The 22,107-nt window shown below is 44.8% G+C and overlaps 1 protein-coding gene across 3 annotated transcripts in view; it reads right to left on the bottom strand.

Moving 5' to 3' along the window:
• Window positions 1–657: 657 nt before the first annotated feature.
• LOC138303890 (chloride channel CLIC-like protein 1) overlaps window positions 658–22,107 on the bottom strand; it is a 1,109,212-nt gene continuing 1,087,762 nt past the window's right edge. For all 3 annotated transcript variants that reach the window (XM_069243419.1, XM_069243421.1, XM_069243420.1), the window contains one exon: window positions 658–3,026. In XM_069243419.1, coding sequence (XP_069099520.1) covers window positions 3,019–3,026 — 8 coding nt within the window. In that variant the 3' untranslated portion in view covers window positions 658–3,018. The remainder of the gene's footprint in view (window positions 3,027–22,107) is intronic.

The following is a 22,107-nucleotide window of genomic DNA, read 5'->3' as shown; positions in this document are numbered from 1 at the left end:
TTAACTCTTATAATGTAAGTCTATCACGCTGCACTTTGCCTCATCATGTAAACATGTAGGTATCATTTTATGTTATAGATGCTGCACTGTAATTGACTACAAATAAGTAACTTTTTCTTACCTTATGTTATTTCCACCGCTATTAACAGGCAAATAGGAGGTATTTGATGGGTTCAGAGTAAAAAAGGGGTCAGCTCCGTGAGGTCACCACGTGTCAAATAGTGTGTGATGTTACTTCTGCTATGTCTAACAGTTTGGTTAATCAACATCCATGAAAATTAGGTCTTCAAACTTCCAAAAGAAATGTAAGTCTACCTCAATATCTTGCCCCTCAGTAAAAATCTGTGCTTCCCAGCAGTTACCTCAATACGGCCTTGGCAACACACAAGTACCAACGTGTTTTCACCTGAGGGATCCAAAGCAGACGTGCTACCAAGTCTGGACAGTAGCAAATATCTGTAACCAAATTGTGAACTGTATGACTATGGTATCATTATTTGCCCTGATCTATGTAGATGAGACAATGGGAACGCTTAAGATTTGAGAAACGTCACACTCCATAAAGCTGTAGGTTTTCAATTAACATCTGCTCTAAAGCCTAAGTGTTGCACATATAACACTATAAGTACTCAGTAAAGACAAGGAAGGCAAAGAACAGGAAATCGAGGTTGGTTTTTAATAAAAATATGTACACTTTTCACACAATTAATGACATATCTTCTCATACCTACTCAGAAATCGAAACCACCAATAAAGCGCTTGATTGGCAAAATAGTATAGAGTAGAGGCATGATAGGTGTAGGGAGGCATAACTGGAGAAAAGGCACTGGCCGGGCATTATTTTCTGTGTAGCAGATCATTCTCCTTTTCTTGGTGGCTGTTTAGTTGAACAGTTACACTAAAGCTTGACAATCCTCTGAAGGCTCAGCGAGAACCATGTGTTAGGAGAAAAGGGATTCAATGGCATATTCTACTCTCAATATGCAATACTGGGTGCCTCCATCTAAAGTGTCCAGCATATTTTAAAGGCTGAAAACTATGTGCTACTCTTTTTAATAGCCCCACACAGTAATGAACACAAACCTCTGTTATTTGAACTATTTGACAAGTTGTTTTTTAGTGTAAGTTGTCCATTGATTGATTCAAACATTTTTTAACGAACGTGGCCTCTGGGGTTTACTTAACAGAAGGCGTGTGATATGTGTGTGTATGTCTTTATAAAATGGCTTGCAGGATCAAAGGTGATAAGCTTTTAGCACAATTTAATGCTTCTTTCATAAAATAGGACCGCTATCGTATTTAAAATATCAGACAAAGTTATTCAGCTATTAACAATGACAGCTTTCTTGAGAAACAATATATATATTTTTTTACATGTGTTGTAACTCGGATCAAACACTTAACTAAAAGTATTCTTTTTAAATCAGGATGATGGAACGGATTGAATGAAAACGTAATCTAAAGCGGTCAAGCATGTAGAAAACTAAATATATAGGGGGTCATTCTAAGTTTGGCGGGCGGCGGTACGGCCAAACATACGCCGCCAAATGACCGCTCCACGGTCAAAAGACTGCGGGGGCCATTCAGACTTTCCCACTGGGCCGGCGAGCCTCCGCCAAGAGAGCGCCCGCCGGCCCAGCGGGAAAGGCCCTGCAACACAGAAGCCGGCTCCGAATGGAGCCGGCGGTGTTGCAGGGGTGCAACGGGTGCAGTTGCACCCGTCGCGATTTTCACTGTCTGCTATGCAGACAGTGAAAATCATGCTGGGGCCCTGTTAGGGGGCCCCTGCACTGCCATGCCAGTGGCATGGGCAGTGCAGGGGGCCCCAGGACACCCGTTCCCGCCATCCTGTTTCTGGCGGTGAAAACCGCCAGAAACAGGCTGGCGGGAAGGGGGTCGGAATCCCCATGGCGGCGCTGCTTGCAGCGCCGCCATGGAGGATTCTCCCAGCCGGAGCTAATCTGGCGGGAAACCGCCGGACCCGGCTGGGCGACCGCGGCTGTAGGAATACCACATGAAGCACCGCCAGCCTGTTGGCGGTGCTTCCGTGGACAGCCACCCTGGCGGTCTATGACCGCCAGGGTTGGAATGAGGGCCATAATGTCCAGGAAAAATTATTAAAATCCATTGACTGACTTTAAAAAAGTCTTAAGTTATTTTGTCCTAAAAACTGTATATCTTATTGAGGTGAGGATCAGAGAATGGTCTCACCAAAAAGACCACCATATTTTGTAGGTCGCATTTGTACTCTTGTCACTGCCAAGAACAGCCCCACCTACCTGGACCAACAAACATTAAAAACACGTTGGAGCAAATGACAAATAGAACTCAATCATGGGTGAAATGTAATAAGTGAATTCTGGTACATCATTTTTTGATAAGTTTCACTAGCACAGATTCCGATTGTCTACAATTTCACTAGGACCTAGAAAGATGCCCTGTGTCTCAAAGAAAAGGATGGAGTCTTATTTGCACTTTTGGTTTTGTTTATATCTCGTCCCAACAACGTAACTTTCTCTCCATGTATTCTACTGAGTGGATGTTTTGAAGATAACTGAAGAAAATCCAGTGCTGTGTTCAAGTTGAGGTGGGCTTGCACAGCCTAATTTCTTTCCGTGGTAGTTTGTGACCTCTGATAAATCAATGGCATAGTTAAGCAGCACCCAAAATACAGCATTCTCTACCCCCCACCAAAAGTCCTGTGCAATGGCAGCGTCACTGTATAAAGGAACAGTTCGAGCAGCAGTGGTGCCTAAAGGGCATAGTGTCGAAATACCCTTTTATCTTAGTTTATGTGGGGTATGGGCAACAGTTTTCTTTCCATTCGCAGGACATGCTGCTGGGAGCCGGCTCCTGTGGAAGATGGCCGCCAAGGAAGTTACGCAGATAGTCAGCATCAGGAGGAAAACAATAGGCTGCCATTGTCCAGGCACCTCCTTCATGATATTTCGGAGGCTTCGTCCCATTGTCTGGCTTATGTTTTCCAGCGGGTGCACGATGATCCGCCCAACAACGGAGCTAACTGCCTGTAAGGAGAGAAAAGAACCTTATTAAAGAATCAATTGACTGTGGTCGGAGGCGTAAGTCAAACAGGAAAGGCCTTTAGATCACATCCCTGTATAAGGGACATATAGTCAAACTTGGATACAAGGCAATAGAATGTTGTATACATGAAGCAGGTTTCATAGCGGACAGAAAAAAGGGAATACGGTAGAGGAGACGAGGGATGCTTCACCAGAGGTAACGGTTTACACTGGAGAGGTGATAGGTATTGCTATTTTACTCAAGTTATCCTGTCTATCCCACTTCTATTTAATTAATTTCATTCACAAAAGTATATATTCTGCTTTTTCATAAATCAGGGAATAGCTATATCACGCATTTATATTCCCTCATGATGCTCAATGTTTTCTGCAATTTAATGAAAGCAGATATAAGTGCACCAAATTGAATTCTAGGGACACACAAAAGCTGAAAATATCAAATTCTGACTTAGTTTCCACCAGTGGAAAAAAATAATTCAAATGGAGCTTTTGTTCATTTAGGCACATCATACAAGAAGCAACATGTATTGTAGGCATTTCAATCTACTGATGCAATCAACACTCGTTCTGTTTTCACAGTCTGGGCCAGGATAAGGGGTCATGACTTGGCCTCAAAGTGCATCCAAATACTTCCTGTTTCTCCTGAGATATCGAAGGTCAGAAAACATCACAAGACACAGCTCTTTTTCAACATGTTGGCAATGAGTGTGTGCCACGGAGGGTTTGATGTCACGTGCCCCAAATACATCCTTAATACATTTTTTTAAAAATAACTTTCAGGACCTCAGAAGCTCAATAACGATAACATCTCATCCTCACAGTTGCATGTTGTGTACAACACGATTCATATTATGAAAAGAAGTTGTGCTGTTGTTTATACCACCACATTGCTGCTGTTCATCTTAAACTGCATCTAGAGATATAGAATGAGATCATTTGTAATTTGATTAACAGAATGCATCCCCAGAAAAGAGACTACCAGTAGAGTATAACTCCATCTCATTTACACCAGACAACCAGTGCAGAAGCGTTAATTGGTAATTGCAAAAAGTATCACAGATTCATTTGAGCCCCTGCTGCAGCCTTTGCACCCCAATCTATTTTTTAATGTTTCATTTAATATCAGTAATTCGACTGTTGCTGGTTATGCCATGGTCAGTGCTGTAACATAAACCCTGATATATTTTAACAACTTCTCACACTCTCTTGTAGGGCTCCAAACAACTGGACATAAACCCACTTCACAGAATCAGGCCCAAACTAACAAATAAATAAGCATTGGCAAAGGCAGTAGGTCTCTTCAACAGGGAGGTGGGTGGGAAAAGCACATGAGTGAAGAAAAGCACCGTGGGGGGGAAGCACATCGCAAACGACCACTGGGAAGTGTGAGACATACACGAGGAAGAAAGAAGAAGCCTGAAATCCGAGCCATGGAAGGTCCTAAGAAATTAGCAGAGAGGAGGGATACATCCAAGAAGAGAAAGTAAAGTACACACATGCTAACCAACCATAAGCAAGAAAATGAGAGCACCTATGAAGCCAACCGATAAGTAACAGGCGAGCTCTAAGCCCACCGTAGGTTAACAAAATGTCTCCTAACAGACAGCGCATGTACAGTCTTAGGGGGAGACCTAACACCCGTTTTGCTCATCTAGATTGTACTCTACTATTGTTGCTGCCAGATTTAAGGATATTCTTTAAAAAAATACATCTGTTCATTTACTTGGAATCCGTAGCTACAAAGGTAATGATAATATCTTAAATTTTAATGTATTTGACTTGCCTCTATGCACTCTTCCCAGAAATTAGTGTTTTCTTTGGTTCTTGTTCAATAGGCATTATACTCCCAATTACCTTGTGCCCAGGGTACCTTGGTGAAAATGCAGTTATTTCTCTATGTGAGACCAATTGAACAACAATGCTGCAGGGTAATCTGAACAGTTATATTTTAACTTTTCCTACTGATCACTGTTTACAACGTTGTTTTTTTGACAAAAAGTTTTGCGGTCTTCAGAAGCACATTCTGTGTCAGCAAGTAAGAGGTATGTGAAGCTAATGCTTGCAAGGTACAGCCAACAATTCACTTGATTGCACTTAGAACGTCCAGGTATACCATTCGAGAAAATTATACTGATTAAACTAAGGCCAATGATGAAGCTCAGGAGAATAGCTTGATGCTATTGTAACTGGTTGGAAGGAAATGACCATTCTCCAATTAACATGCAGAGAGAATCTTCATTTCATTAAAGACAGCAGAGACTATCATTATGCATACAGCCTTTATTGCTGCCCCAACGTGTAGCCCTTTAAAGAACAAAACATACATCATAAAGAAAAATATTCCATTGTGGAAACCTGGTACAGCATTTATTATAGCCACAACCATCTTCCTCTTTTAGGCTGTGATACAAAAATAAAACCTTGAATTTGAAACAAGTGGAGCTTTTGAAACAAGGTCAACAGGTTACATCTAGACAATCCATCGTGGTCTCTCCCAATTAAGAATTACTCCCTATGGAAGAAAGATAGTTTAAAAGAACGGTTTCCAAATAAGATATACAACAGTATGAACCAAAACACATTATTTAACCAATGTCTAAAATAATAATTACAAAGTACATACCAAAGGACATTATTTCACCAAAATGCTCCAATACTTACTTTCTTTTCTTCTTTTTTTTTTTTTTTTTTTTTTTTAGTCATGCTACTCTGTCTGCAAATAAATATGAATACCTTACCCACCTAAAAATAAGAAATACATGGCGAGGTGGGTGGGATAATGATAGACTTTGTTGTCTTTAACCCCTTCGCTGCCAGGCCTTTTCCCCCTCCTGTGCCGGGCCTTTTTTTGCCTATTTGGGGCAGTTCGCGCTTAGGCCCTCATAACTTCTTGTCCACATAAGCTAACCAAGCCAAATTTGCGTCCTTTTTTTCCAACATCCTAGGGATTCTAGAGGTACCCAGACTTTGTGGGTTCCCTTGAAGGAGGCCAAGAAATTGGCCAAAATACAGTGAAAATTTCGTTTTTTTCAAAAAAATTGGAAAAAGTGGCTGCAGAAAAAGGCTTGTGTTTTTTCCCCTGAAAATGGCATCAACAAAGGGTTTGCGGTGCTAAACTCAGCAGCTTCCCAGCTTTCAGGAACAGGCAGACTTGAATCAGAAAACCCAATTTTTCAACACAATTTTGGCATTTTACTGGGGCATACCCCATTTTTGCAGTTTTTTGTGCTTTCAGCCTCCTTCCAGTCAGTGACAGAAATGGGCATGAAACCAATGCTGGATCCCAGAAACCTAAACATTTCGGAAAAGTAGACAAAATTCTGAATTCAGCAAGGGGTCATTTGTGTAGATCCTACAAGGGTTTCCTACAGAAAATAACAACTGAAAAAGAAAAATATTGAAATTGAGGTGAAAAAAACATAAATGTTTCTCTACGTTTTACTCTGTAACTTTTCCCTGCAATGTCAGATTATCGAAAGCAATATACCGTTACGTCTGCTGGACTCCTCTGGTTGCGGGGATATATAGGGCTTGTAGGTTCATCAAGAACCCAAGGAACCCAGAGCCAATAAATGAGCTGCACCCTGACGTGCGTTTTCAATCTATACCGGGTATAAAGCAATTCATTTGCTGAAATATAAAGAGTAAAAAATTGCTATCAAGAAAACCTTTGTATTTCCAAAAAGGGCACAAAATAAGGTGTTGGGGAGCAGTGGTTATTTGCACATATCTGAATTCCGGGGTGACCAAACTAGCATGTGAATTACAGGGCATTTCTCAAATAGATGTCTTTTTTACACACTCTCCTATATTTGGAAGGAAAAAATGTAGAGAAAGACAAGGGGCAATAACACTTGTTTTGCTAATCTATGTTCCCCCAAGTCTCCCGATAAAAAAGATACCTCACTTGTGTGGGTAGGCCTAGCGCCCGCGTCAGGAAACGCCCCAAAGCGCAACGTGGACACATCCAAATTTTTGGAAGAAAACAGAGGTGTTTTTTGCGAAGTGCCTACCTGTAGATTTTGGCCTCTAGCTCAGCCGGCACCTATGGAAACCTACCAAACCTGTGCATTTCTGAAAACTAGAGACCTAGGGGAATCCAAGGAGGGGTGACTTGCGGGGCTCGGACCAAGTTCTGTTACCCAGAATCGTTTGCAAACCTCAAAATTTGGCAAAAAAAACACATGTTCCTCACATTTCTGTGGCAGAAAGTTCTGGAATCTGAGAGGAGCTACAAATTTCCTTCCACCCAGCGTTCCCCCAAGTCTCCCGATAAAAATGATACCTCACTTGCGTGGGTAGGCCTAGCGCCGGCGACAGGAAACACCCCAAAGCGCAACGTGGACACATCCTAAATTTTGGAAAAAAACAGAGGTGTTTTTTGCGAAGTGCCTACCTGTAGATTTTGGCCTCTAGCTCAGCCGGCACCTAGGGAAACCTACCAAAACCTGTGCATTTCTGAAAACTAGAGACCTAGGGGAATCCAAGGAGGGGTGACTTGCGGGGCTCGGACCAGGTTCTGTTACCCAGAATCCTTTGCAAACCTCAAAATTTGGCTAAAAAAACACATGTCCCTCACATTTTTGTGGCAGAAAGTTCTGGAATCTGAGAGGAGCTACAAATTTCCTTCCACCCAGCGTTCCCCCAAGTGTCCCAATAAAAATGATACCTCACTTGCGTGGGTAGGCCTAGCGCCGGCGACAGGAAACACCCCAAAGCGCAACGTGGACACATCCTAAATTTTGGAAAAAAACAGAGGTGTTTTTTGCGAAGTGCCTACCTGTAGATTTTGGCCTCTAGCTCAGCCGGCACCTAGGGAAACCTACCAAACCTGTGCATTTCTGAAAACTAGAGACCTAGGGGAATCCAAGGAGGGGTGACTTGCGGGGCTCGGACCAGGTTCTATTACCCATAATCCTTTGCAAACCTCAAAATTTGGCTAAAAAAACACATGTCCCTCACATTTTTGTGGCAGAAAGTTCTGGAATCTGAGAGGAGCTACAAATTTCCGTCCTCCCAGCGTTCCCCCAAGTCTCCCGATAAAAATGATACCTCACTTGCGTGGGTAGGCCTAGCGCCGGAGACAGGAAACACCCCAAAGCGCAACGTGGACACATCCTAAATTTTGGAAAAAAACAGAGGTGTTTTTTGCGAAGTGCCTACCTGTAGATTTTGGCCTCTAGCTCAGCCGGCACCTAGGGAAACCTACCAAACCTGTGCATTTCTGAAAACTAGAGACCTAGGGGAATCCAAGGAGGGGTGACTTGCGGGGCTCGGACCAGGTTCTGTTACCCAGAATCCTTTGCAAACCTCAAAATTTGGCTAAAAAAACACATGTCCCTCACATTTCTGTGGCAGAAAGTTCTGGAATCTGAGAGGAGCTACAAATTTCCTTCCACCCAGCGTTCCCCCAAGTCTCCCGATAAAAATGACACCTCACTTGCGTGGGTAGGCCTAGCGCCGGCGACAGGAAACACCCCAAAGCGCAACGTGGACACATCCTAAATTTTGGAAAAAAACAGGAGGTGTTTTTTGCGAAGTGCCTACCTGTAGATTTTGGCCTCTAGCTCAGCCGGCACCTAGGGAAACCTACCAAACCTGTGCATTTCTGAAAACTAGAGACCTAGGGGAATCCAAGGAGGGGTGACTTGCGGGGCTCGGACCAGGTTCTGTTACCCAGAATCCTTTGCAAACCTCAAAATTTGGCTAAAAAAACACATGTCCCTCACATTTCTGTGGCAGAAAGTTCTGGAATCTGAGAGGAGCTACAAATTTCCTTCCACCCAGCGTTCCCCCAAGTCTCCCGATAAAAATGATACCTCACTTGCGTGGGTAGGCCTAGCGCCGGAGACAGGAAACACCCCAAAGCGCAACGTGGACACATCCTAAATTTTGGAAAAAAACAGAGGTGTTTTTTGCGAAGTGCCTACCTGTAGATTTTGGCCTCTAGCTCAGCCGGCACCTAGGGAAACCTACCAAACCTGTGCATTTCTGAAAACTAGAGACCTAGGGGAATCCAAGGAGGGGTGACTTGCGGGGCTCGGACCAGGTTCTGTTACCCAGAATCCTTTGCAAACCTCAAAATTTGGCTAAAAAAACACGTCCCTCACATTTTTGTGGCAGAAAGTTCTGGAATCTGAGAGGAGCTACAAATTTCCTTCCACCCAGCGTTCCCCCACGTCTCCCGATAAAAATGATACCTCACTTGTGTGGGTAGGCCTAGCGCCCGCAACAGGAAACACCCCAAAGCGCAACGTGGACACATCACAGAAAACAGACCTGTTTTTAGCAAAGTGCCTACCTGTAGATTTTGGCCTGTAGCTCAGCCGCCACCTAGGGAAACCTACCAAACCTGTGCATTTCTGAAAACTAGAGACCTAGGGGAATCCAAGATGGGGTGACTTGTGTGGCTCGGACCAGGTTCTGTTACCCAGAATCCTTTGCAAACCTCAAAATTTGGCTAAAAAAACACATGTTCCTCACATTTCTGTGGCAGAAAGTTCTACAATCTGAGAGGAGCCACAAATTTCCTTCCACCCAGCGTTCCCCCACGTCTCCCGATAAAAATGATACCTCACTTGTGTGGGTAGGCCTAGCGCTCGCGACAGGACATGGCCCAAAACACAACGTGGACACATCACATTTTTTCATAGAAAACAGTGCCTACGTGTGGATTTTGGCCTCTAGCTCAGCCGGCACCTGGGGAAACCTAGCAAACCAGCGCATTTTTGAAAACTAGAGACCTAGGGGAATCCAAGATGGGGTGATTTGCGGGGCTCTGACCAGGTTCTGTTACCCAGAATTCTTTGCAAACATCAAAATCTGGCTAAAAAACACTTTTTCCTCTCATTTCGGTGACAGAAAGTTCTGGAATCTGAGAGGAGCCACAAATTTCCTTCCACCCAGCGTTCCCCTAAGTCTCTCCATAAAAATGGTACCTCACTTGTGTGGGTAGGCCTAGCGCCCACAAAAGGAAATGGCCCAAAACACAACATATTTTTTCACAGAAAACAGAGGTGTTTTTTCAAAGTGCCTACCTGTGGATTTTGGCCTCTAGCTCAGCCGGCCCTGGGGGGGGGGGGGGGGGGGGGGGGGGTGGGGGTGGGGGGGGGAAATGCCCAGGTGCGACCCTTGCCTACGGGGTCGCTACCCCTGCGTGACATTGGCGCCAAAAAACAAATTCCCGGTGCCTAGTGGTTTCTGCCCCCTTGGGGGCAGATTGACCTAAAATCGACCAATCTGCCCCCAAGGGGGGCAGAAATGGTCTAAACACAGTTTGCCCCCCAGGGGAGCGACCCTTGCCTGATGGGTCGCTCCCCATCTCTAAAAAAACAAACATACAAAAAAAAAAAAAACACACAAAAAAAATTTGCCCTGGCGCCTAGAGGTTTCTGCCCCCCCTGGTGGCAGATCGGCCTAATAATAGGCCGATCTGCCCCCAGGGGGGGCAGAAATGGCCTAAAATAAATTTGCCCCCCGAACATCCACCCCCCGCCCCCGGAGCGACCCTTGCCTATGGGGTCGCTCCCCCTGCGTGACATTGGCGCCAAAAAACAAATCCCCGGTGCCTAGTGGTTTCTGCCCCCTTGGGGCAGATTGACCTAAAATCTACCAATCTGCCCCCAAGGGGGGCAGAAATGGTCTAAACACAATTTGCCCCCCAGGGGAGCGACCCTTGCCTGATGGGTCGCTCCCCATCTCTAAAAAAAACCAAACAAACAAAAAAAAAAACACACAAAAAAAATTTGCCCTGGCAACAAGAGGTTTCTGCCCCCCCTGGGGGCAGATCGGCCTAATAATAGGCCGATCTGCCCCCAGGGGGGGCAGAAATGGCCTTAAATAAATTTGCCCCCCGAACACCCACTCCCCCCCCCCCCCCCCGGAGGGACCCTTGCCTACGGGGTCGCTCCCCCTGCGTGACATTGGCGCCAAAAAACAAATCCCCGGTGCCTAGTGGTTTCTGCCCCCTTAGGGCAGATTGACCTAAAATCTACCAATCTGCCCCCAAGGGGGGCAGAAATGGTCTAAACACAATTTGCCCCCCAGGGGAGCGACCCTTGCCTGATGGGTCGCTCCCCATCTCTAAAAAAAACCAAACAAACAAAAAAAAAAAAACACAAAAAAAAAATTTGCCCTGGCAACAAGAGGTTTCTGAATAAATTTGCCCCCCGAACACCCACTCCCCCCCCCCCCCCCGGAGGGACCCTTGCCTACGTTGTCGCTCCCCCTGCGTGACATTGGCGCCAAAAAACAAATCCCCGGTGCCTAGTGGTTTCTGCCCCCTTGGGGCAGATTGACCTAAAATCGACCAATCTGCCCCCAAGGGGGGCAGAAATGGTCTAAACACAATTTGCCCCCCAGGGGAGCGACCCTTGCCTGATGGGTCGCTCCCCATCTCTAAAAAAAAAAACAAACAAACAAAAAAAAAACACAAAAAAAACATTTGCCCTGGAAACAAGAGGTTTCTGCCCCCAGGGGGGGCAGAAATGGCCTAAAATAAATTTGCCCCCCAAACACCCCCCCACCCCCCGGAGCGACCCTTGCCTATGGGGTCGCTCCCCCTGCGTGACATTGGCGCCAAAAAACAAATCCCCGGTGCCTAGTGGTTTCTGCCCCCTTGGGGCAGATTGACCTAAAATCGACCAATCTGCCCCCAAGGGGGGCAGAAATGGTCTAAACACAATTTGCCCCCCAGGGGACCGACCCTTGCCTGATGGGTCGCTCCCCATCTCTAAAAAAAACCAAACAAACAAAAAAAAAAACACAAACAAAAAATTTGCCCTGGCAACAAGAGGTTTCTGCCCCCCCTGGGGGCAGATCGGCCTAATAATAGGCCCATCTGCCCCCAGGGGGGGCAGAAATGGCCTAAAATAAATTTGCCCCCCAAACACCCCCCCACCCCCCGGAGCGACCCTTGCCTACGGGGTCGCTCCCCCTGCGTGACATTGGCGCCAAAAAACAAATCCCCGGTGCCTAGTGGTTTCTGCCCCCTTGGGGCAGATTGACCTAAAATCGACCAATCTGCCCCCAAGGGGGGCAGAAAAGGTCTAAACACAATTTGCCCCCCAGGGGAGCGACCCTTGCCTGATGGGTCGCTCCCCATCTCTAAAAAAAACCAAACAAACAAAAAAAAAAACAACAAAAAAAAATTTGCCCTGGCAACAAGAGGTTTCTGCCCCCCCTGGGGGCAGATCGGCCTAATAATAGGTCGATCTGCCCCCAGGGGGGGCAGAAATGGCCTAAAATAAATTTGCCCCCCAAACACCCCCCCACCCCCCGGAGCGACCCTTGCCTACGGGGTCGCTCCCCCTGCGTGACATTGGCGCCAAAAAACAAATCCCCGGTGCCTAGTGGTTTCTGCCCCCTTGGGGCAGATTGACCTAAAATCGACCAATCTGCCCCCAAGGGGGGCAGAAATGGTCTAAACACAATTTGCCCCCCAGGGGACCGACCCTTGCCTGATGGGTCGCTCCCCATCTCTAAAAAAAACCAAACAAACAGATCGGCCTAATAATAGGTCGATCTGCCCCCAGGGGGGGCAGAAATGGCCTAAAATAAATTTGCCCCCTGAACCCCCCCCCCAGCCCCCCCCCGGAGCTACCATTGCCTACGGGGTCGCTCCCCCTGCGTGACATTGGCGTCAAAAAACAAATCCCCGGTGCCTAGTGGTTTCTGCCCCCTTGGGGCAGATTGACCTAAAATCGACCAATCTGCCCCCTTGGGGGGCAGAAATGGGCTAAACACAATTTGCCCCACAGGGGAGCGACCCTTGCCTGATGGGTCGCTCCCCTTCTCTAAAAAAAAACACCAAACCAATAAAAAAAACACAAAAAAAAAATTTGCCCTGGCGCCTAGAGGTTTCTGCCCCCCCCTGGGGGTAGACCGGCCTAATACCAATAGGCCGATCTGCCCCCAGGGGGGGCAGAGATGGCCTAAAATAATTTGGCCCCCCCACCCCTACCCCCCCCCCCCCGGGGAGCGACCCTTGACTACAAGGTCGCTCCCCTTGTGTGATGGCGCAAAAAAAAGATCCCTGGTGCCTAGTGGTTTCTGCCCCCCTTGGGGGCAGATTGACCTAAAATCGGCCGATCTGCCCCCAAAGCGGGCAGAAATGGCCTAAATACATTTTGCCCCTCCAGGGGAGCGACCCTTGTCCAAGGGGGTCGCTCCCCATCTGTAAAACAGAAAAACAAAAAAATCCCTGGTGCCTAGTGGTTTCTGCCCCCCTTGGGGGCAGATCAGCCGAATCAAAATAGGCTGATCTACCCCCCCCAGGGGGGCAGAAATGGCCTAAAATAATCCCCCCCCCACCCCCCCCAGGGAGCGACCCTTGCCTAAGGGGTCGCTCCCCTTGCGTGAAATTCACGCAAAAAAAAAACTCCCTGGTGTCTAATGGTTTCTGCCCCCCTTGGGGGCAGATTGGCCTCATCAAAATAGGCCAATCTGCCCCCAAGGGGGGCAGAAATGGCCTAAATATAATTTGCCCCCTAGGGGAGCGACCCTTGCCTAAGGGGTCGCTCCCCACCTAAAAAAAAAAGAAAACATAACAAAAAGAAAAAAAAAAAAAAAAAAAGATCCCTGGTGCCTAGAGGTTTCTGCCCCCCCTGGGGGCAGATCGGCCTAATAATAGGCCGATCTGTCCCCAGGGGGGGCAGAAAAGGCCTTCCCAAAAAATTGCCCCCCCTGGGAGCGACCCTTGCCAAAGGGGTCGCTTTGTTGCGTGACATTCGCGCGCAAAAACAAACTCCCTGGTGTCTAATGGTTTCTGCCCCCCTTGGGGGCAGATTGGCCTTATCAAAATAGGCCAATCTGCCCCCAAAGGGGGCAGAAATGGCCTAAATATATATTGCCCCGTAGGGGAGTGACCCTTGCCTAAGGGATCGCTCCCCACCTAAAAAAAAAGAAATCATCACAAAAAAAAAAAAGGTCCCTGGTGCCTAGAGGTTTCTGCCCCCCCTGGGGGCAGATCGGCCTAATAATAGGCCAATCTGCCCCAAGGCCTTCCTAAAAAAATGCCCCCCTGGGAGCGACCCTTGCCCAAGGGGTCGCTCCCTTTTGCCAATTTCAAGGAAAAAAAAAAAATCCCTGGTGTCTAGTGGGGTTTCAAAAGCCGGATTGCAAGCAATCCGGCTTTTGAAACCTGTGAGAGACTTCAAAGGGAAGGAAATACATTTCCTTCCCTTTGAAGCCTCTCTGGGCCTCCCCCATGGGATTGAAAAAGAAATGCAAAAGCATTTCTTTTTCAATCGCGCTGGAAGCTCTGCTTCCAGCGCGATGGGGGAGACGCTGTGACTAATCAGCGCGCGCTCGCGCGCTGACGTCACAGGGGGGGTTGGGGGGGTCGGGGGTGGGAGGGGAAGGGCTTCCCCTTCCATCCCTGACTTGGGGGGGTGGGGGGGAACCCCACAGAGGGAGCGAGAGCGCTCCCTCTGGGCTCTGTGCACAGGACGTAATGGTTACGTCCTGGGCACAGCAGCACTGTGCCTCAGGACGTAACCATTACGTCCTGGGCACAGAAGGGGTTAATGAAATCAAGATTCTCTCAGCAGGTTAATTGTAAAATCGTCATTTCATTACAAAACCGGGGGTTATCATTATGCATGTTTAAAGCTATCAACAATTAAGCTACTTGCATGCCTCATTGGTCTAAGATAGAAATTCGCAAAAGAGTTATCATTCGACCAGTCTGCAGCCTTAAGAATCTCAGAGAGAGTACACCATCCGAAAAAACCTTACTGCCCATATGGCCTCTTGCTGTATGAGCACCAAAATGCGATAGGTCTATGCTTGCTTTACTCACTGTTGCTCTAATCCACTTTGCTATTGTGGCATTAGAAACTGCTTTATGCGGTTTCACATAAGAAGTTGGTCTTCACCTTGATGTCTAAACTCCAGCATTTTCTGCTCATATATTTTCATGCAACTTACCACACAATTTTAGACAATCCTGGAATAAAGGATGGAGGACATGACTAGACATATTCTTTGTCCTTTTGCCAATGCCAAAATGAACACCATCTGATGAAAAAACCCTATTACAAATTTCCAAAACATTATCAGAAACCCTTCTGAACAATATTAAATAGAATAGATTTACCAATGTCTGTGAAATCTGTCTTAAGGAAAAATAATAATTTTGCTCTGAGTCAAAAAGTGTGAAAACTACATTAACGTCCCAAAGGGAAGTATAACGAGGTCTAGGAGGTCTCTTGATTTGAATCCCTTTCATCATCCTGCAAATTAGTGGGTTATTCCCAATCGTGGTGTCACCTATTAAGGCGTGACCAACTCAAACAACTGATCTATGACAATTAATAGTCCTGTAGGATAAACATGACTGGAACAGTTCGGCCAAATAGTTGGCTAAAACCCATTCTGATGTCTATGGGTTCTATTATGTCAGCAACGACTAATTTATCCAATTCTCGTGCAACATCATCTCTTTTAATGGGATTGGTGCATTCCAAACCTTGTGAAGTTTAGGTGCAGAACCTTCTTGGAGTCTTATTCTATGCTCAGATCCCTTTAATTTACCGATCTTCTTCTGGAATACAGAGAGAAAACTCTTCAATAAACTCTTACCCATTTTTGTATCCTCATCCATTACCAGAACCTGTTATATGCTGTTAGGATCTAGTATGATGTGGACATTTTTCTGATCCCTCCATCCAAGAATAGGTGGACCATTCTTTGAAACATACAGTTTCCCATATGTATGGCGGTTCTTAAATTCAAACCTAGACCAGCGATAAGCAACCATACTGATCTTTTCAGCTTCATAACCTACACGGTATTCAGACTCCTTTCCATGGACCAACTACACTATTTGCACCAAACTCTCCTATAGCTTCTTCTATTCCTGGTGCCCATGATTCATCAAGAAAGTCCTTAGCCTTTCCTGAAAGGCTTGAGAATCCTGCAAAGCCCCTTGTTTTCTCCAAACAAGGAGGTCTAGATTTCATTCTATCCCTAAAGGATGATCTCCAACTGGGCCTATCAGCAAACCCTGATGTACTGGGATAAGGTGTGGTTCCTGAACTGCTAACTCCAAGACTTCTGGAAACAAAACCTGCAAACTCCAAAAGGGGGTGACTAGCAGTAACTTGCACTTCTCTTACCGAGCTTTCAAGAGTACCCTCTGGATCATGGCAAATGGTGGAAAAGCATAACTCCTCCCTGAATTCCAATCCTGGACAAACGCATCTACTGCCATAGCTTCCGGGTCTGGTCTCCAGCTGAAAAATCTGGGTACCTGATATGCGAGCCTGCTGGCAAAAGGATCCAAATCTATTGGCCCCAAAGTTTCTGGATCCCTTGAAAATGTCTGGATTCAGCTGGCAATCGCTGAAGTCCCTGAGGTGAAAATAATTTGTTAACTGCTTTGATCTCGAGCCCCCCATGCAATTGATATAGAAGACTGCTGAGAAGTTGTCCATGCGAATCAGGACCACACTGTTTATCAAGTGAGATTTTAAGCTCCTTAGACCATGCAGACCTGCCATAAACTCTAAACAGTTTATGTGTATGGAACTCTCTAAACTTGACCAACAACCTTCTGTTTCTAAATTGTTTAGATGGGCTCCCAATACCAAACAACTGGCATCCCTCTCAAAGGTAAACTCTGGCACCTTCCCAAATATTGCTTTGCCATTCTGACGCCCAGGACATATTGTTTGGGGTCATGAACAACAAGTATTCAGGGTGCAGCACAAAATCTTTGGCTGCCAACTTACAGTACCACATTACAGAGAAGGGAAAGGAATTGTCTGTAGTTGAGGTAATATTTGTATCCATATGTTAATGCTGTTTGGACTTGTATTTATGGTTCAATAATGCAAAGCCCTTAATATTAGAGTGAGTGTTCTAAATAAATGTTGTAAGCTCGAACTGCACTACCGTTCTAATACAAAAGTGTGTATACTAGTTTCAGAAACATAAAAATATGAGGCTACTTATGCTCCTAGAATGCTCTCTGATTAAATGCAAGTATATGCAGAAGCTTGAAAGCAAGATTGATGATTTTGTAATTTCAAAATAAAATGCTCACAAACAAATGCATCTAGGCAAAAAAACATCCTGCTAAACTACTTAGAAATTTTAGGTACCATTTTTTCTCAAAAATATTCATAATTGGAAGAAAGCGTTACCAGTTTCAACAAGATTTTGAGAAACATGAATATAAATGAGCATTGGCAAAGCAAATAGGTCAGTCATTAGTGGTCAGTCTTTTTGTTTGGTCAATGCAGTCTTGTTTTGACAACATGGCTTTTGTAAAACTTTATTTTTGTGGGACCTCCTGGGCCCTCACCATTGTAAAAAATATTAGCAAAAATATTTTTACTTGCAGAAAGCACACATTGCCACAGTAGGTCCTGGCACTGAGCAAACCTACATTGTGCTGATATGCCCCCTGTGAAAAAGAAGATTGCTATAATTGTAATGTAATGTAATGTAACATGGATTTGTAGAGTGCAGAACTTGTCACCCTTGAGGGTATCCAGGAGCTGAGTAGGAGCGGGTTCTGCAAGTAGGATCAGTCACAGTGAAGTCAACCAATAGATAGATGGATAGAGAGAGAAATTAAATTTTAATAAAACAAAAGGTCTTGGGTAACTGCAGGTCTAATTAGGGGCTCAATTTTCAAAGAAAGTCACAGAAGTGCACCAATGGTATATCTCTTTGCATTAGTGCAGATTTGCGTACTTTACGAATTCACAAGAATTCACAGAAGTAGACCAGGAATTCATACTCCTAGAAAATATTTGTGAACTGTATTTTAGCACGAACAAATATGCAGATTTGCTCATGTGAAAATGTGTTGAGCGTTTAGAAGTTCACTTTCCCTTTAACCACTTTTTTCTTAATGTTGGAAGAACTTTTACTTCTGACCCTTGGCTGGAGTAATGTTCAACCTTTCTCAATATGGGAAATGATAGGGGAAGTCCTGATGAAAATCCTTAAAACCTGCTAGTAGGTATGCACAGACTCCAAAGAGAATTCCAACCCCTGAATTACTGCTTACTGCTTCCTCCAGCCCCAGTAGGTAGATCCGTAGAAAGGTGGCAAAATAAGGAAATTGCTAGTATACAACACCTACTACAGAATTAGCCGTGGCATAATCAGAGCTCTTATATAATGAGATTACTGCTGTAAGATTACTGCCAAACCTTGTTGCTGCACTATATGGCACCAAGTGGGACAAGAAGATTTTTTTTACAGGACAAGAAGATTTATGAAGCAGCCTGTCCTGTGGAGAAGTAGATATTTTATTAAATTCCACACCCCTGAATAAGGCTCACTATTCTTACCTTGTTTATCTTTTTCTGAGGTAAAAGAAGTTGAGCTTGCAGTGTATCTACCTGAAAACCCAAAAATTCCAAGGACTGGCTTGGAACCAGAACTGATATTTCTACATTGATAATGAATCCCAGGTTCTCCAAGAGTTCTCTTGTCAAATGCAAATGACCCAGACGATCTGTCTTTACCCGACTCATAAACAGGATGTTATCTAACTAGATTATCAATCAAATTCATCTCTCTCTTAAAAGGCCACCACTGGTCTTAAAACCTTGGTAAATCACCATGGAGCAGAGGAAAGACCTAATGTAAGACAACAGAACTGTGACAACACTACGCTCCACCATAATGAGGAGGTATCTCTGTGAACTCTCTGCTATAGGGATCGTAAAATATGAATCCTTTAAGTCTTGTTTCACTAACCAGTCCTTTTCTTGCAAAATATTGCGTAACATGGATCACTTCCATCTTGAAGTGATGGTAAACCAGATACCCGTTTAGTTCTCTTAAATGTATGACTGGCCGCCATCCATTGTCTTTCTTTTTTTACCAAAAATATTGCACTCAGAAAACCATCCTGTGCGTCTACTACTTTCACTATTGCATCCTTATGCAACATTAGGGAAACCTCCCTATCGACTAGGTCCAGTCTCTCTTTGTCAAAGACAATTGCTTGGGGTTGAGATGTCTGAAAAGGAAACTTCTAGAAATCTATGCTGAAGCCAAATACGTTTTTAGTACCTAGAATTAGTTTGTCAGATCCCTCCCATATGTGAATTAACATTTTCAATCTTCCAGCGACCTTTACTTGGGAAGAACCAATGCAAATTGTTCCACCTACATTCAGAGATGATCCATCTGACCTGGTCTTTCCTCCTCTAAACCTCGATTTTCCTTTTTATGTGTAAAAGTCTGGTGAGGTCCGGAAACTTCTGCCGTAGTCCCTCGAACCTTGAGTGTACTGGCTCCAGGCACAGAATTGGGACCTGTTGAGACCTCGGTGAGCAGCCAGTCTCCTCCAGTCGACACTCCCAACAATATGTGCCCGAACACACGTCTTAAATTAAACTGGGCTTTGCTCAAAGTGGTAAAGGTGGAGATGTACTTGCTCAGCAATTTAATAAAATCTTGCCCAAAAAGGAGGCTCCAAGTTCACCTTTTGCTTTTTATTAGCCAACTCTGCAAGTCTGGGGCTCATCCTCATGAGGATGGCCCTCTTACTTTCAGGTATGAGGGCAGTGTTGGCATTTCCCAATACATAAACTGCCCTCTGGCTCCAGCCCCTGAGGAGCTCCAGATCTATGTGGGCATATCGAAAATTCGGGGTAAAAGCCCCATAATATCAAGGTCCTGACATAATTTTACGCACCTTTCTACACCCATCCTTGGATCCTCGCCAGATTTAAATAGGAACGTAATCTGTTACGGATTTAGGTATGATGTTTGACATGCTTTGTCATCAATATTCGGCCTTGGGCATTCAGCCCTCATCAAGTTTCTTTGGTGCCTCTCAAGTGGTTTTCTAACCCACTATTTAATAGATCTGGTCACATGGTTAAGTGGCCACCACTATGAACTGAAAGGGTGTTTAATGGAATCTGGATAGAATATTTCTTTACCAAGGGGTCTTAAGGGGTTTATTAGAAAAAGTGCCCGGTAAATCATCATCTATGCTGCCCAGAGTGTCTCGGTTCTCTTCCATGTCAAATACAAACTAATCGAAGCCCTTTTCATTGTCATTGCCATTAAGTATATCCAGGCTAAATGAGTCCTGGCTGTCTATTGTGCCACGAGTGATACCATGATCTCTTGTGCCACGACAGGCACCATTGTCTTTTGTCGCGCTGTGGCTACCTTGGTATCTGGCTCAGGCTACCATGCATTGAGGACAGGGTGTCATCCCGCATTGTCCTCGACCCAGTGTCTCTGTCTGTTGAGATGCCTTTTTTTTTTTTTTTTTTTTTTTTTACATAGGGCCTTACTGCCATTTTTGGGGATAGGAGGTCTTTCATCAGAGATGGAGAAATACTCCTACTCTGAAGGAGCACTCTTTCTCTTTGTACTGTGGCTTCAACCACTTCCTTAATGGAGCTTTTCAACCTCTCTTCCAAATATTTTTTAAACATCACCATACTATCAAATACTTCTAGGCCTTATAATAAAAATTCTACTTTTAATGATTAGAAATGTATAATAATTCTAAATAGTATAATTTTCCCTTAGTATGCAGTTAGCCAAGGTAGATTGAAAAAGGAAGTCACCACAGAGGCCGGGACGTGGCGGGTGCCTCTGCCGAGTTATGGCCACGTGGTAAGTGAATCGGAGCACTCTCATTGAGATAGGCACTCACCCTTTCCTCCCGGCCAGGTCCCCTTGTTGTCAGGAAACCCATTTGGGAATTGGAGGCCCTGCAGGAAAGTTGTGATGCACCCCAACGCAGAAGACACTGGCTCTTTCCTCCCTGTCTGGTCCCCTTGTTTTCAGGAGACCCGCTCGGGAGGGGAGGTCACACAGAAGAGCTGTGATGGGGCGGCTGGGTTCCCGGGCCACCTTTTAAGTCAGTTAATTAGAACATTGTCAGAACAGCACGCTATTAGTGCAGCCTTCAAATTTTTTTAAAAAGGTTTGTTCAAGGTAGCACACCCATACACATAATTATGAAAGCTACTCTAGAATTTACATTAACGGGACTTTAGTAATAGGTAATTAATTGAAGAGCAAAAAATAGGAAATAAAAACATATAAAACTAATTTACATACTGTAACTGAGAAACACAGATAGATGAAACAAAAGTAAGAGCTTATTCCAAAAACTGGAATAGCTCCATTGACATGTATGTAGTAAAACAACACGTATATTACCAAAATATTCAGAAGATAGAAATCAAGTACTTCTCTGTATGGGAGCAGCTAATAAAAGAGGAAGATGGTTGTTGCTATGGTTAGGTCTGCTGTATTTTTCTTTATGATGTGTGTTTTGTTCTTTAAAGGGCTGCATCTTGGGGCAGCAATAAAGGTTTTATGCATAATGATAGCCTTCGGTCTTCTAATGAAATCAGACATTCTAGGCCAAACAGGAAGAAATCTGCAACTGCTGGGAATAATACATAACCACGTATCAGAGAAAATAATAAACAGGGTGACAGCTATGTTAAATATTGGTTTTGAAACTCCTGCTTTTTGTATAAAAAACCCGAACAAATATTAGATTAATACTACAGCATCATCAAATGAATGTACAGTCCCCACCACTGACAGAACTGTTTCTCTGTGCTGCTGAAAATGTATTGCCCTTACACAACACAGTGTCTTATGTATCTAGAACACATATTGCTGTAGAATGTCATGATGTAAGTTATGATGTAGGCAAAGCGGTGTGAGTGGAGAATGTAGAACAAGGAGGTATGTGGGCTCCAGAGGTGACGGTTGTACAGAACAATCCAGGGGAGCCAGGAGACGCTGTTGCTGATGTAACCGCCTGCACTGTAACAAAATAAAGATAACTTTAACCTTAACTGCGTGGAGGCTGAGCCATAACAAAAATGCCAATGGGTGGGATTAAGAAAAAAGAACTAAGGACCCAAGGAGCAGACAGAGAAGGCCGTGACTTTCGTCTAAACCAGAACGATTGCAAAGCAACCTCAACCCTGAACCTATGACGACGTGCGCAGGCATTCTACAATCGAGAAGAGGCCGACAGGTGGGTGGGAAAAAAATCTGTATTTTCGTGACGATAATTACAGGCCGGTGCGCAGCGAGTTTAATG

Source organism: Pleurodeles waltl, chromosome 7, assembly GCF_031143425.1.
Source record: "Pleurodeles waltl isolate 20211129_DDA chromosome 7, aPleWal1.hap1.20221129, whole genome shotgun sequence".
In the NCBI taxonomy this organism is placed as follows: domain Eukaryota; kingdom Metazoa; phylum Chordata; class Amphibia; order Caudata; family Salamandridae; genus Pleurodeles; species Pleurodeles waltl.
Note: the sequence above shows the minus strand (reverse complement) of the source record. Positions and strands in the feature narration are given on the sequence as shown.